The sequence below is a fragment of the Leucopleurus acutus genome, assembly GCF_964270905.1.
Source record: "Leucopleurus acutus genome assembly, chromosome: 16".
NCBI lineage: Eukaryota > Metazoa > Chordata > Mammalia > Artiodactyla > Delphinidae > Leucopleurus > Leucopleurus acutus.
In genome coordinates this window covers 19,149,940-19,166,013 of record NC_139158.1, presented here as the reverse complement: position 1 = coordinate 19,166,013, position 16,074 = coordinate 19,149,940, and the positions used below count along the sequence as shown (strand labels likewise).

The 16,074-nt window shown below is 42.4% G+C and overlaps 1 protein-coding gene across 2 annotated transcripts in view; it reads left to right on the top strand.

Moving 5' to 3' along the window:
* LCMT1 (leucine carboxyl methyltransferase 1) overlaps positions 1–16,074 on the top strand; it is a 53,535-nt gene that overhangs the window by 24,442 nt on the left and 13,019 nt on the right. For both annotated transcript variants that reach the window (XM_082857518.1, XM_082857519.1), the window contains 3 exons: positions 4,331–4,407; positions 5,306–5,367; positions 13,093–13,195. In XM_082857518.1, the coding sequence (XP_082713644.1) occupies positions 4,331–4,407; positions 5,306–5,367; positions 13,093–13,195 (242 nt within the window). The remainder of the gene's footprint in view (positions 1–4,330; positions 4,408–5,305; positions 5,368–13,092; positions 13,196–16,074) is intronic.

The following is a 16,074-nucleotide window of genomic DNA, read 5'->3' as shown; positions in this document are numbered from 1 at the left end:
AGAGCAGGGGAAGTCGTGTCCATCGATCTTATAGTCTCGTGCTCTTTCCACCTGGGATGGCCCCCCTGCTGCACCAGCAGAGGCTTAGTTGCGAGTCACAGGCTTTCTGGGGCCACTACTGTGTGAGCTTGTTCTGTATAATCTCAGGGGCCCAAGACTGGACAGTCAAAGACTCATCTTCAGGCAGCAAGCAAAAACAGGGCCAGGAAAAGCTGGTATCATCATGAGCAAAGAATAAAGGGTGAGTGAAACCCTTTAAGTGGCCTCACTTCTTGGTGTCTCTTGAATTCTGTTTCTGTACAACCAAAGGGTCGGGTATGGAGGGGAAGCAGTCTCAGTTTTGGCCGCCTGTGAAGTGGTCGACTACCTTGGATCTTGGAGTCTGAGGGCCACCCTTCCTCGTGGCTGTTCCTGGCTTCCCCCTGGTGGCTGTGCCCTGCCTTGGGAATCTCCCCTGCCGCCTGTGCCATGCGAGCTACTTGGGAGTGGAGTGTCAGAGGGCCGCAGAGAACCGTGGAATAAGAAGTTGAAGCATCACTTGCCAGAGCCATCTTGCCCGTTTCTGAAAGCTGAGAAAGAGGATGTCTGTTTCTTAAAAGTTCCAGGTGTGCCTTTTGTAAGCTTTCCTTCCTCGGTTACCCCTTATTCAGAATTCTTATAAGGATCAAGTGCACGAGTGCCCAGGAAAGCTCTTTAAAAGGTCAGAAGTCCTGGGCATCTACCCTGAGAAAACCATAATTCAAAAAGAGTCATGTACCACAATGTTCATTGCAGCTCTATTTACAGTAGCCCAGACATGGACGCAACCTAAGTGTCCATCGACAGATGAATGGGTAAAGAAGATGTGGCACATATATACGATGGAATATTACTCAGCCATAAAGAGAAACGAAATTGAGTTATTTGTAGTGAGGTGGATGGACCTAGAGTCTGTCTTAGAGTGAAGTAAGTCAGAAAGAGAAAAACAGATATCGTATGCTAACACATATATATGGAATAAAAAAAAATGGTTCTGAAGAACCTAGGGGCAGGACAGGAATAAAGACAGATGTAGAGAATGGACTTGAGGACACGGGGAGAGGGAAGGGTAAGCTGGGATGAAGTGAGAGAATGGGATGGACATATATACACTACCAAATGTAAAATAGCTAGCTAGTGGGAAGCAGCTGCATAGCACAGGGAGATCAGCTTGATGCTTTGTGTCCCCCTAGAGCGGTGGGATAGGGAGCGTGGGAGGGAGACGCAAGAGGGAGGAGATATGGGAATACATGTATATGTATAGCTGATTCACTTTGTTATGATGCAGAAACTAACACACCATTGTAAAGCAATTATACTCCAATAAAGATGTTAAAAAAAAAGTCAGAAGTCCTGTGTGAGATGTGGGACACTATGCTTCCTTCATTTATTTGCTTTTGATTGTCCTTGTGGTCTTCTGGAATTTTAGACTGTTATTAACACTCTATACCTTGTGAGTAAAAGTTCTTGAAAGTTGTTGTAGTATTTCTTAGAGAAAGTTATTTCTGTGTATCCTTTAAACACATCCTCTCAATATCTTCAGATAGCTTTTGCATAGCCCTGCTCTGCAGTCAGGTAGTAGGTATGTGTTGCAATTCCAAGAGTGAACAGCTGAAGGTGGTGAGTCCAGGTTTCCTCTGATGTCAAGAAACCGTATTGTCCCTTTGTTTTGTTTCTTTCTTTTTCTCTTCCTCCTTCCTTCTCTGTCCTTCCCCTCCTTCCCCCAGACCAGATCCCCTGAAAATTTAACTGAGGACCATTTTCCATGTGGGTGGATCTCCCAATTCTGTTACTTGCCCTTAGGGGTCACCTTCCTACCGGGAACTGCTTCCTCATGATTTCTGCCCCCATCATTCTGTCCTGGGGGGGGCGGGATCTGCTGCCCCTCCCTACCTGTCTTTCATCTCTAGTTATTGTCTGTGTAAATGGTGCTCTTACCTGCCAGCCTGCTCATCAGAAACAAGGAAACATCCTTACCCCTCCTTTTTCTTTTTTCTTTTTCTTTTTTTTTTTTTTGCGGTACGCGGGCCTCTCACTGCTCTGGCCTCTCCCGTTGCGGAGCACAGGCTCCGGACGTGCAGGCTCAGTGGCCATGGCTCACGGGCCCAGCCGCTCCGCAGCATGTGGGATCTTCCCGGACCGGGGCACGAACCCATGTCCCCTGCATCAGCAGGCAGACTCTCAACCACTGCACCACCAGGGAAGCCCCCCTCCTTTTTCTTTATCCCATGCTACACCAAAGAAGCCACCACCAGGTTCTGGGTATCAGCAACTTTCTTTTTCTTTCCTCTTTTTAAATTTTTTTTTAAAATAAGTAGCTCTCTATTTCTGGGATATAAGTGCAGGTGGGCATGAGGGCATTAAAAGAGTAGCAGGTTATGGAGCGCCTTGTTTCTTGCTAAGTCGTAGGGGTGTGAAGAGCTGTTGCAGGCAGAAAGGGGTGTTGTTTTAGTCTTCACAGCTGGTGATAATAGAGCTGAGGAGGAGAGTATGCATTTGAGAACAGTCAGCAGGGCTGAGTGATTTTTTTTTAATTGAAATATATCAATCCTTGACATAACTTTTTTTAATTGAAGTATAGTTGATTTACAATGTTGTGTTAGTTTCAGGTACAGCAAAGTGATTCAGTTATATATATAGAAAGAGATACAGACATACATATAGATATCTGTTCTTTTCCAGGTCCTTTTCCCTTATAGGTTATTACAAAATATTGAGTAGAATTCCCTGTGCTATACAGTAGGTCCTTGTTGGTTATCTCTTTTATATATAGTAGTGTATATGTTAATCCCAAACTCCTCTAATTTATCCCTCCCCCCTTTCCCCTTGGGTAACCATAAGTTTGTTTTCTCTGTCTGTGGGTCTATTTCTGTTTTGTACGTAAGCTCATTTGCATCACTGTTTTTAGATTCCACATACAAGCAATATCATATGATTTGACATATAATACTATGTTAGTTGCATAGTATGTATTACATAGTGATCTGACATTTGTGTACATTCAGGCTGAGGGATTGATTGGACAGGGAGGAGGAGCTGGAGAATTCTAGCATGACCAGTAGGTGACTGGATGGGGGTGTAGCCACCAACTAAGCTAGGAAAAGCGCGAGGGGGGGCTTCCCTGGTGGCGCAGTGGTTGAGAGTCCGCTTGCCGATGCAGGGGACACGGGTTCGTGCCCCGATCCGGGAAGATCCCACATGCCGTGGAGCGGCTAGGCCCGTGAGCCATGGCCGCTGAGCCTGCACGTCCGGAGCCTGTGCTCCGCAACAGGAGAGGCCACAACAGTGAGAGGCCTGCGTACCGCAAAAAAAAAAAAAAAAAAAAGCGCGAGGGTGAAGTAGGGCTGTGTGTGTGTGTGTTTCACACTTTTTAAAACTGCAGCCACAGTAAAAAAATAACTGTACATCCCTAGCCAGGACCCACGTCTATGTACCTATGTCTGTAAATAATAAGGGCACACACATGGTACTTACTAAGGGCGGGCCCTGTTCTGAGTGTCACTCACGTATTTCCTCATTAATCCCCACAACCCTATGAGGTGTTATTTTCTCTACTTTTCAGATGAGGAAACCTTGGCCCAGGGAGTTTAGTGACTTTCCCAAGGCCTCACAGCAAACAAGTGGTGGAGCTGGGATTTGACCCTTGTCCCTCCAGGCTCCAGAGTGCCTGCTGTTTACCACCCCACTATTCTCCACTATCACAGAAAAAAATAAATGTATCCCTCATTCCACATGATGCTTTCTGACGTTTGCTACTTAATTCTATTTCATCCCCAAACTGCTGGTCACACCCACCACATTGGTTTCTTGACCCTCTCTAATAGGTCCCAAGCTGCTTTTTTAAAAAAAATGAATGAATGAATGAATGAATTTTTGGCCGTATTGGGTCTTTGTTGCTGCGCGCGGGCTTTCTCTAGTTGTGACGGGGCGGGGCTACTCTTCGTCGCGGTGCGCGAGCTTCTCATTGCGGTGGCTTCTCTTGTTGCGGAGCATATCAAGCTGCTTTTTTGAGAAATACTCTCATGTCTTGCTTCCAGTCTACCTCTTAACATCCCAGTGACCATTCCCCTGATTCAGGCTCCCCATCACTTGGCTCCTGGACAGCTACAATAATCTCCTTTTTCCCTCCATTTGTTCTTTATGCCGAGACCAAATAACTTGAAAAGTACATTTCTTACCATATCATTCCCCTGATTTTAAATCCGTAAGTATCCCATTGCTCTTCAGGCCCTAGCACTTGGTACATGAAGATGATGGGTAAATGTATGAGTAATAAATAATTATAGAAAGATTACTGTGTGTTTTTTCTCAGGATGAAGATCTTCTACCAAGTAAATATTTTGAAATCGACTTTCCAATGATAGTCACGAGAAAGCTGCACAGCATCAAGTAAGTGTGGCTTTGGCCGGAAGCAAGAGCACGGTGAGATTCAGAACCAGATCCTGGTAGGCGGCAGGTCTGAGGCAGGAGACATTTTAGGGCACTGCTTTCCTTTCATCCCCTCCTCCCTCTTTCTTGCCCCCGGGACACTCATTCCAACATATCGTGCAGTCTTCAACATGAAATACACCCTCCTTTGTGACTCTTCTATCCGTTCATGTAATTTCTCTGAACATTTAAAAAAATGACCTAAAGTAGATTAATAATCTGAATTTAAAAAGTTTTGTATTGGATTATAGTTGATTAACAATGTTGTGTATTAATCTGTATTTCTATGTGTATTTTGCTTACTTATCGTCAGGGTATAGAAAGGTGTCTGGCCCAGAATAGATGTGTAGTAAATATTATTTGAATGAATGAATGGGAGGCTGAAGTTAATCAGTTATTTTGGGCTCGGTCTATGGGATCTTAGTTCCCCAACCAGGGATCGAACCCACGTCCCCTGCATTGGAAGCACAGAGTCCTAACCACTGGACCACCAGGGAATTCCCTGTTTTCTTGCATATTTTTGATTGGGAGAGTTATCACATAAATGTTACTAAAAACACTGGAACATTTGGAAAATTCTTGCTAGCCTGTCTGTAGCTGTTTCTAAGTACGTATGTCATGATCAGTTTGTGATTTGATATCAGATTCTCCATGAAAAGCTTAGCTGACCTAACTGACTTGTATCCCCTGGACTTTTACTGTACGTGCCTAGGGTCAAATGTGATTAAACAGATGACCCTTTGGCGTGGCCCTTCCTTTGAATAGTAGTGATACCTATTTGCCATGTCTGTGGTGGCTGTCTGCATTTTAGCAGTAAATGAGCTGCTTGACTCGCCTTTCTTTTTCTCATCTTCTACAGATTGAAACCTCTCCTATCAAAACCCATTTTAGACTTACATTCAGAGGACACACTTCAAATGGGTAAGTATCCTTAACCTAAGTAATACAACCTGGGCTATGTAACAATTTTTGCTCATTTTCCCCTTTTATTTTTAAAGATGGTGTGTGTGTGTGTGTGTGTGTGTGTGTGTGTGTGTGTGCGCGCGCGTGCGCGCGAATACACGTATCCTTCTGCTGATACATTTTCACTTCCACCACAGTTACTATGAAGGAATTTAAAACAGTTTTGATGTGACTCTTCTTAGATGTCCATAGGTCCCCACTCTTTAAAAAGAATTTAAATTAGTTGTGAACATTTCAAAAATGGGAGATTTTTCATGAAAGTCTTAATTTTCAATTTTGCTTGGAAAAATCACATCTAGCTCCGACATGGCAGTCATTGAGCAGCGGCCGCTTTATTTAGAAGGGTCATGTCTTCTCCAGTTCTGACCCCACCACTCCCTCTTGTCTTACACCTGACCTGCTTCCTGATTTATGTCACCTCCTTGGCCCCTGCAGTCAGTTTTTCCCCTCAAGTTTTAATTATGAATGTTTACAACACCACTTTCCTCATTTCTAAGCCTTTCGAATTATGGTAAAACTCTTCCAGAATCTTCCATTGTTTTCAGTCTCTATCTGACAGAGAGGTTCCAGGGCCTTATTAATAATTTGGGTCAGAAAACATGCTTAGAGAGGATGGCCTTCTCGGATGGTCGACACAGATAGCACAGCAAACATCAGACGATTAGATACGCTTCCTCTTTTACACAACCACAGTGCTTTAGTCATCCTCCTAGTGATCAGATTCCCAATAAAGTTTCCACAGAAAATGATATCTCCCCCATCCTTTGTTTCCCTTATATAAGTTGTAAGTAGAAGCTGTTCAGGCTTTGCCATTTGCTGGCCTATTTGCTTTCTGTACAGTTTTGCTACCGTAATTTTCTATGTATTTGGTGTCAGAATGATTATCTGCAATGAATGTGCTAGTACTTTGCTAGGACTCTGATCCATCAATGTAGAAATATATGAAGTAGAAAGTAAAGACTTTCCATAATCCCTCCTCCCACCCAAGATAACCAGTGTTCAGAGTATTTTCTACTGCAGATGAACAGTATACCCAGAGAAAGGTAAATATCACACATAATAAAGTACACACAGATATAATCCAGTGCGTGGCACATAAAAGGCTCAATAATTTTTTGTTGAATGAATGTATATACACATTGAATAAATATGTGTTGTAGTGTAACATATATTTGTTGAACGAATGGATCTATACTTCTATATATAAATATAGGTTTATATGTAATTTTAATAAAATAAATAATTTATACATACTGTTTTGTGACTTGCTCTTTTCATGTCCTAGTAAATCATGGCTGTCTTTTCATGTCAGAATATATAAATCTACCTCATTATTTCTAATGGCTTTACAGTACTCCTCTGCATGGAAATTCTGTTTTATTTAATCTTTTCCCTACTGATGGTCATTTAGATTGCTGCCTTTTTATATTTTTATATTCAACAGTGTTGTAGAAAACACATATATATGTGTGTATTTGCAGGAGTTGCTAGCTCAAAGAATTGTACATTGTGAATTTTAATAGCTACTACCAAACTCATCTTCAAGAACATTTTATTAATTTATGTTTTCATTAAGAGTAGATGAGGATTCTCTTTCTCTACACCATCACTAACGCTGGATATTATCATTTTTAAAAATTTCTACCAGTCTGATGGGCTGTAACAATGTCCCATTGTTTTAAAATTTTATATAACTTTGAATGCTTAGAGTCCAGCGAGATGGAGTATCTTTCTATAGTTTTATTGGCCTTTAGGAATTTCTTTGTAAATTGCCTTTTCATTTCCTTTGCCCATTTTTTTCTTCAGTTGCATTGTTTCCCCCCCAGCCTTTTTTTTTCCTATAGGAACCCTTTATAACATACAGATATGTTCTTTGATAAAAGCCTCTTGTCAACTTTTTTTTAAAAAGTATTTATTTATATATTTATATTTATTTGGTTGCACTGGGTCTTAGTTGCAGCAGGCGGGCTCCCTTAGTTGCAGCTCACAGACTCCTTAGTTGCGGCTCACCGGGTCCTCAGTTGCAGCACCTGGGCTCCTTAGTTGCAGCTCCAGGCCTCCTTAATTGTGGCAGGCAGGCTCCTTAGTTGTGGCTTGCGGGCTCCTTAGTTGTGGCATGCAAACTCTTAGTTGCAGCATGCATGTGGGATCTAGTTCCCCGACCAGGGATCGAACTTGGGCCGCCTGCATTGGGAGCGTGGAGTCTTATCCACTGTGCCACCAGGGAAGTCTCTTGTCAGCTTTTTTTATTGTATATTTTTTTCTTAGTCTTTTGCTTGTTTTTTTAAATCTATGTTTGTGTGTTATGTGGGTAAATTTTCCAGTCTTGTCCTTTATATCAATAGTTTTTGATCTTGCCATCGTACTGAGAAAGGAATCTGAATAAAAATAAATAAAAACGTGAATGAAAATCTGAGAAAAGTGATAGATGATAATAAAACTGACAAAAATTTCATTTAAAAATTACCCTTTTTCATCAAACCCCTGGGGCTGTAAGAATCACCACTATTTATTTATCAATAGGAGAGAAAAAGTGCTGACAAATTAAACTGATACATTATCGACTGTTAGATGCATCCAGATTTCAGAAATGTTAAAATGTGAAAAGTATATGCATCTTAGAATTGATGATAGATGTTTTCTTAAGCTGAACTATGCACAGGGTAAGAAATTAAAAGTATGTAAATGAGCACACAACGAAAAGTAAGTCAAGATGAGTTCTTAAAAGTAAGTCAGATTCTATTACTTTCCTGCTTAAATCCTTCTAGTGCTGAAATTTACATGGTTAATTGGGTGTCTGGATGCCTCCTGATTTTCTTTCCTTTTTTTATTAATATTTATTTTTATTTATTATTTATTTGGCTGCATTGGGTCTTAGTTGCGGCACGCGGGATCTTTAATTGTGGTGCGTGGGCTCTTCGTTGCGGTGCGCAGGCTTCTCTCTAGTTGTGGTGCGGGCTCCAGAGCGCGTGGGTGTCTAGTTGTGGCACGCAGGCTCTCTAGTTGTGGTGCAGGCTCTAGAGCACACGGGATTAGTTGCCCAGCGGCATGTGGGATTTTAATTCCCCGACCAGGGATCAAACCTGTGTCCCCTGCATTGGAAGGCAGATTCTTAATCACTGCACCACCAGGGAAGTCCCCTGATTTTATTTTCGACTACAGTAACTATGATCTCACCACACTGCCCTCCTGCTGTCCTCTGAATGTGCCAAGCTTGCTCTCACCTTCAAACCTTTCCTCTTCCCTTGACCTGGAACTCTTTCCCCCTAATTTTGCTTAATGGGCTCCATCTCATCACCCATGTCCCACTTCAGCTGCCACCTCCTACTCTAGGCACAGATTTCCCTCATCCTCTTTTATTTTCTTCATAGCTCTTAATACTCTGATGCTATCTTGATTCTTCATTTGTTTAATGATTCACCGTCTCTCCCTCCTTGAGGGAATAAGCCTCAAGAGCACAGGGACCTCTCCTATCCTGTTCATTGCTATATCCCCAGCACCCAGAACAGTGCCTGGCACACAGAGATTATTGATGGAATAAATACATACCTGAATGCTTGAATGAGTGAATGTTTGTGTCCTTGTAATCCATCTCAACTCCGATGTGGAACTGGTTGAGTATAAAGTAAAACGAGCAACAAATCAAAGCATTGCAGAGTGGTGGGTATCTCAGCTGAGCCGCAGAAGGAGAAACCCTCTAGGGGGAAGATGGTCTCGCACAAGGCAAGCTTAGGGAAAGGAGGAGCATGCGAGGAAGCCGAAAGGCCAGTGTGACTGGAGCTGGCAGTGGGGAGGGGTGCATGGCTCAAGATGGAGCTGAAGAAGGCGGGACTGCATCATGCAGGATCTCCTCGGCCAGGCCAAGTAGTGTGGACTCTCTTCTAAGGGAGGTGGGACCCTGTTATGCACTCCCAAAAGGCTGCACCCCCCTTTGTAGTGTTCCCCACACTTGTCCACTCTTCATCTTCCCTGCTGGATTGCAGGCCCCATGGGGGCAGGACCGTGCCTTTTTGTTCATCAGTTTCTTCCCAGGACTCAGTGCCGAGGACATAATGAGAGCTCAGTAAGTATTCCTGGGTGGACAGATGGACAGACAAACAAGCAAAACTCCTGTGTGGTCCAGAAATCCACCTGAGGCTGTCTTTATTTTACAACGCTTTTTATTTTAATTTTAATTTTTTAAACTTTTTATTTTATATCGGAGTATAACCAATTAACAACGTTGTGATGGTTTCAGGTGCACAGCAAAGCGACTCAGCCATACATATACATGCATCCATTCTCCCCCAGACTCCCCTCCCATCCAGGCTGCCACATAACATTGAGCAGAGTTCCCTGTGCTATACAGTAGGTCCCCGTTGGTTATCCTTTTTAAATATAGCAGTGTGTACATGTCAATCCCAGCTTTTTTATTTTTAAACTAGAATGTTCTAGGAAAATCTGGGGACCTAAAAGAACGCTTTGCAATCCTAATAATAAGTCTGTCTTTGAAGACATATAATGAATGGGATTGATGGGACTCACTACAGGTCAGTAGCACATAGGAACACGTCTCTCTTGAAATGCTGACTTGGAGGTGATGGAAGAGATCATGACCTGTATGCCCTGTGGATTGTGTGTGTGTGTGTGTGTGTGTGTGTGTGTGTGTGTGTGTGTGTGTGTAACTACCATGTTACATTGTGTAAATCTTCCACTTTCTCCTGCCTTTCATAGGTGTGAGCTGAATGAGGCAGATAATTAAAGCCTATATGAGTTTTTGCTCTGTAACAAACCACTGCGAAGCATGTGGCTTAAAATAACAGCCGTCTGGGGCTTCCCTGGTGGCGCAGTGGTTGAGAGTCCGCCTGCCGATGCAGGGGACACGGGTTCGTGCCCTGGTCTGGGAAGATCCCACATACTGTGGAGCGGCTGCGCCTGTGAGCCATGGCCACTGAGCCTGCGCGTCCAGAGCCTGTTACTCCGCAACAGGAGAGGCCACAACAGTGAGAGGCCCGCGTACCGCAAAAAACAAACAAACCAACAAAAAAAAACAGCCGTCTGTTTAGCTCACAATCCTGCAGCTTGGCAGTTTGAGTTGAGTTCATCTGTGTGGAGCTTCTCAGCACCTGCCCGGATTTAATCATCTGTGGTCTGGTCTTCACAGAAGACCTCCACGATGTACCGCCATTGAGTTAGGCCAAGGAGTGCGTGCCCACTTTCCTTTACTAAGTGCCTCAGTATATTTTTCATGATGACTCTAGGTTAAAAAACATATCAGCAGTTCTGTTTATTAATGAGTTGGGTTCAAGCGTTGTAAGTATTTATGTCCTAACAACTTTTTGGTCATTTGAAAAAAAAGCCACTTACATTCTAAGAACAAATACTCTCTTAATTTCATTCTTAAATAACCACAGTTACTTCTAATGGGATATGTGCTCCTGTCGGGCCCTTTATGACCTCACCTGGGAGCCAGATTGGACACTACCACCTGTTCCTCTTGCAATATTGCAAATGGTGTTTGAGCAGTAGTGGCTTTTTCATCACGGTCAAACCTGAGAAATCAGCTTTGCAGAGATACGGTGTCATTAAAAGGAGTGCAGAGAAGTCTTCTGTGGAAACTGTGACTGCCTCGAGCTGATGGTCTGCTTGTGTCTAGTGCATGTTGAGTATCTCTGCGTTTCCCTCAAAAATTTAAAACATCCTGTTCTGCCCTTGTGAGTTGGTTGTGCCGCCCCAGGGCACCTCAGTACAGTTTGGGATCCATGAAGCTCAGCACTTTGACATTGCCCTTCATCTTAGCCATAACCATATGAGGTTGCCATTGTATGCATTTTATACTTAAAAGTAGGCGTGAGCAGTATGTCATACGACTAGGAACTGGCAGAGTAGACATTTGCTGTCAGGGATGTTTGAGACCAAAGCCCATTCCTCTGCAGGTGTACTCCAAAGAGAGTTTTCATCTTGGGAACCATGTCCTGGATAAAAGCTACGGCATGTTAAGTTGTCCCTATCCAAGAATAATTAGAACTATTTGGGAGAGTACCTGAGTTCTTAGCAATGATGTAGGATGGCTGTAGAATGTCCCAGCTTCTTCCGTGGTTTGTACTTTGAGGAAGTTGAGTGAACAGTGCTTCAGGTAAATAATCAAGCAATTTAATTTCTTTTTTTTATTATAATCTATTTTTAAAAATAGAGAGTTTAAATTGAAAAGAATTTCAGGCCTACACAAAAATAATGTGACTAGATTGATGAACCTCCATGCACCCATCGCCTAACTTTATTGCCAGTCTCATTTCATCTGTACTGGTGGTTCTAAAAGTGTAGTCCCAGGCTAACAGCATCAACCCCATCTGGAAACTTGTTAGAAATACAGATTTCTACTTTTGAAAAATCTGAATCAGAAACTCAGGGGCTGGAGCCTGATCAGTCTGTTTTAACAAGCCTTCTGGGCGAATCTGATGCCTGCCAAAGCTTGAGAACTACTATACATACCATTCCATCCAACCTCTGGTGGAGTATTTTAAAGGAAATATTTTATTTGTAAATACTTTAGTACATAAACTATTTTCTTTTAAACATAATAGCTCACAAATTGACAAAACATTTAGAGAGCAATTGGTACCAATATTTAAATAGGCTTATTACTCTTTGATCTCCTAATTCTTCTCATCATAACCTGCGTAACTGGACAGACAAGTCCTTTGTGACATGTATACAAGGATGTTCGCCTGAGATGGAGTAAACTTGGAAATACTGCCTGTCTAATATTGAGCGATTGGCTAAGTAAGTTGTTTTATCTATTCCGTGGAGCATGGTGAAATCATAGAGAATGATGTCCGTGATACTATTGTTAAATAGGAAAAGCTTTCAGAACAAGTATTGGGTGACCCCATTATCTTTTTTTGTGCAGGGTGTGTGCGTACGTGTGTGTGTGTGCACGTTTGAGGGAGGGAGGGAGGGAGGGAGGGAGGGGGAGAGAGAGAGAGAGAGAGAGAGAGAGAGAGAAAGAGAGGGAGAGAGAGAGAGGGAGAGAGAGGAAGAGAGGGAGGATGTGTCCGTGTTGTGTATAGGAGTTTAAGCACAGAGAAAAAAGGTTAGAATGTTATACACTAAAACACTAATAGTTGTCTTTGGAAGGTATGATTTTTAGTTAATTTTCACCCTCTTACCTGATTTTTTTCCCCATAATGAGCATGGATTTTTATTTTTTTAATAGATTTATTTATTTATTTATTCATTCATTCATTTATTTTTGGCTGCGTTGGGTCTTCATTGCTGCACGAGGGCTTTCTTTAATTGCATCGAGCAGCGGCTAGTCTTTGTTGCGGTGCACGGGTTTGTCATTGTGGTGGCTTCTCTTGTTGTGGAGCACGGGCTGTAGGCGTGCGGGCTTCAGTAGTTGTGGTACACGGGCTCAGTAGTTGTGGCTCGCGGGCTCTAGAATGCAGGCTCAATAGTTGTGGAGCACGGGCTTAGTTGCTCTGTGGCATGTCCGGATCTTCCCGGACCAGGGCTCGAACCCGTGTGCTCTGCATTGGCAGGCAGATTCTTAACCACTGCGCCATCAGGGAAGCGCGAGCATGCATTTTTATAATGGAGAAAACAATACATTTACTTTAGTTTTGAAAAAGTCACATCCATTGAAATTATAATCTCTTCTTGATCAATTTCTGTTGAAATTATAATCTCTTCTTACATTTACAGATGGGCACATATTGGATTCAACAAGATATGCCATCATTGGAGCAGATCTCCGAGATATACATGAACTGGAAGAGAAACTAAAGAAATGTAACATGAATACACAGTGAGATTTTTTTTTAACCTCTTTTTGAGATAAGGCCAGTTGGAGGTACAGCATGATAACATGTACCATTTTTTTTTCAATGCTACTTAGAGTAGTTTTCTGAAATTTTCTGAGAAGCAATGTTCCTTGAGTCTGTTTTCCCATGAGAACCACCTGTATTGCTTTTGTAAAATACTGACTACTAATATAAGTTTGAGGGAAGATAATTGTATGCATAGAAACATATAATTGTAACATATAAAGAAAGGATTAGCATCCAGGGTATATAAAGAATACCTACTATTTTTTAAAATGTCCAGTAGAAAAATGGGCAAAGGATAGATCACCAGGCAGCTCAAAGAGGAAAGAGGGTATCATATTAAAATGGTATTGAACTTAAGTAGTAATCAGATGAAATTCTGTTTTACTACCACCAAGTTGGCAAAAATGTAAAAGTCTGACAGTATCAAGTGTTGGCAAGGATATCGGGGGAAAAGGAATGGTCATCCACCACTGGTGGGAGTGATCTTGGTGTGACCATTGCAAGGAATGATCTGGAATTATCTAGTAAAATTGTCAGTACCATATGAATTTGCAGTTCCATTGTTGGGTGTGTCCCCCCGAGAAGGTCTACATGTATGTACAAGGAGGATGTTCATTGCAGCTTCTGTTTTTAGTAGCAGAAAATTGGAAACAACTTAAACGTCCATCAGGAGGAGAATGGATGAATGCTATGTAAAATGCATGTGACTTCAGCGAGAGCTCAAAAACTTAATGTTGACTTTTTAAAAATTAAATTGCAGAGTGTAAAATCAAACCCCCCCAAATACTGTATTTTCATGATTACATATATACGTAACAGAAGTATTTTTAAAATGGACCAGAAGGGTTCACACCAAATTCTTGAGAGTGGGTACCTTTGGGAGGCAGAGGAGGGGAGCGAGATGTGGGGTTTTAGCACAGCAATGCTGGTCAAATAGATAAAGAGCTAGTGGGAGGAAAAGGCATATCCACCTGGTCTAATATAGGTGAAGATGACACTTTCAAGGATATTTGAGGTGAGTAACTCAAGGGAGAGGTTTGGAAGGCAGGTAAGGGAAAGGGAAAGTTATTTTAAAGAATAAATTGAAGGCAAGGAATCAGTGGCAAATGATGAAGGAAATTAGCAACAAGGGAAATCATTGCTGGAGGAGAGGGAAGGGAGTATGTAGAGCATGGACTGAGGTTAACTAGCCTATGAGGGAAGAGAAACACTCTCTATTCTGAGACGGCAGGAAGGAGGGTAAGGACAGGTGCAAATACAGGTGAGCTTTGGGCGATGGAGGGGTGGGAAGTATAGGGGGTTAAAGTGGTCTTCCTAACACTTCAGCACAGTGATGGCTGTTACCTCTACATTTTGAAGTTCTTGCTTACGTGTTTAGTCTAGAATCATCAACCAGGTTGTTATTCTTAGGATTTACATTTCCACCAGCTCAAATGTCAGGGACAGCTCTACTTGACCCAGTGTTGTCACTCCAGCTTTATTGTCTGAGTCTGTCTCACCAGGTGTTCAGAAGTAAGGTCAATACACTGTAAAGAGTATTTGTGTTTCTTTTTTCCTTTGGGGAGACCCTTAGGTGGTTCACTGATTGCAGAATGTAGTGTGTTTTCTTAAATTTATTTTTTAATTGAAATATAGCTGATTTACAATGTTGTATTAATTTCTGCTGTACAGCAAAGTGACTCAGTTATACACATATATACATTCTTTTTCATATTCTTTTCCATTATGGTTTACCCCAGGATATTGAATATAGTTCCCTGCACTATACAGTAGGACCTTGTTGTTTATCCATTCTATATATCAATATAACAGTTTGCATCTGCCAACCCCACACTCCCAGTCCGTCCCTCCCACCACTACCACCTTAGCAACCACAAGTCTGTTCTCTCTGTCTGTGAGGCTGTTTCTGTTTCATAGATAGGTTCATTTGTGCCCTTTTTTTTTTTTAATTTATTTTTGGCTGCGTTGGGTCTTCGTTGCTGTGCATGGGCTTTGCTCTAGTTGCAGCGAGCGGGTGCTACTCTTCATTGTGGTGTGCAGGCTTCTCATTGCGGTGGCTTCTCTTGTTGCAGAGCATGGGCTCTAGGCGCACGGGCTTCAGTAGTTGTGGCTTGTGGGCTCTAGAGCACAGGCTCAGTAGTTGTGGCACACGGGCTTAGTTGCTCCATGGCATGTGGGGTCTTCCCGGACCAGGGCTCAAACCTGTGTCCCCTGCATTGGCAGGCGGATTCTTAACCACTGCATCACCTGGGAGGCCCTGTGCCATATTTTAGATTCCACAAATAGGTGATATCATATGGTATTTGTCTTTCTCTTTCTGACTTACTTCACTTAGTATGGTAATCTCTAGTTGCATCCATGTTGCTGCAAATGGCATTATTTCGTTCTTTTCTATGGCTGAGTAGTATTCCATTGTGTATATGTACCACATCTTCTTCATCCATTCATCTGTCGATGGACATTTAGGGTATTTCCATGTCTTGGTTATTGTGGGTAGTGCTGCTATGAACGTAGGGGTGCATGTATCTTTCTGAATTAGAGTTTTGTCTAGATATATGCCCAGGAGTGGGATTGCTGGATCATATGGCAACTCTCTCTCTATTTTTAGTTTTCTGAGGACCCTCCATACTGTTCTCCATAGTGGCTGCATCAATTTACATTCCCACCAACAGTGTAGGAGGGTTCCCTTTTCTCCACACCCTCTCCAGCATTTGTTATTTGTAGACTTTTTAATGACGGCCGTTCTGACCGGTGTGAGGTGGTACCTTACTGTAGTTTTGAATTGCATTTCTCTGATAATTAGCGATGTTGAGCAAGTAGTGTGTTTTCTTTTAGCTGAAGGGAAGTCTTAACTCTC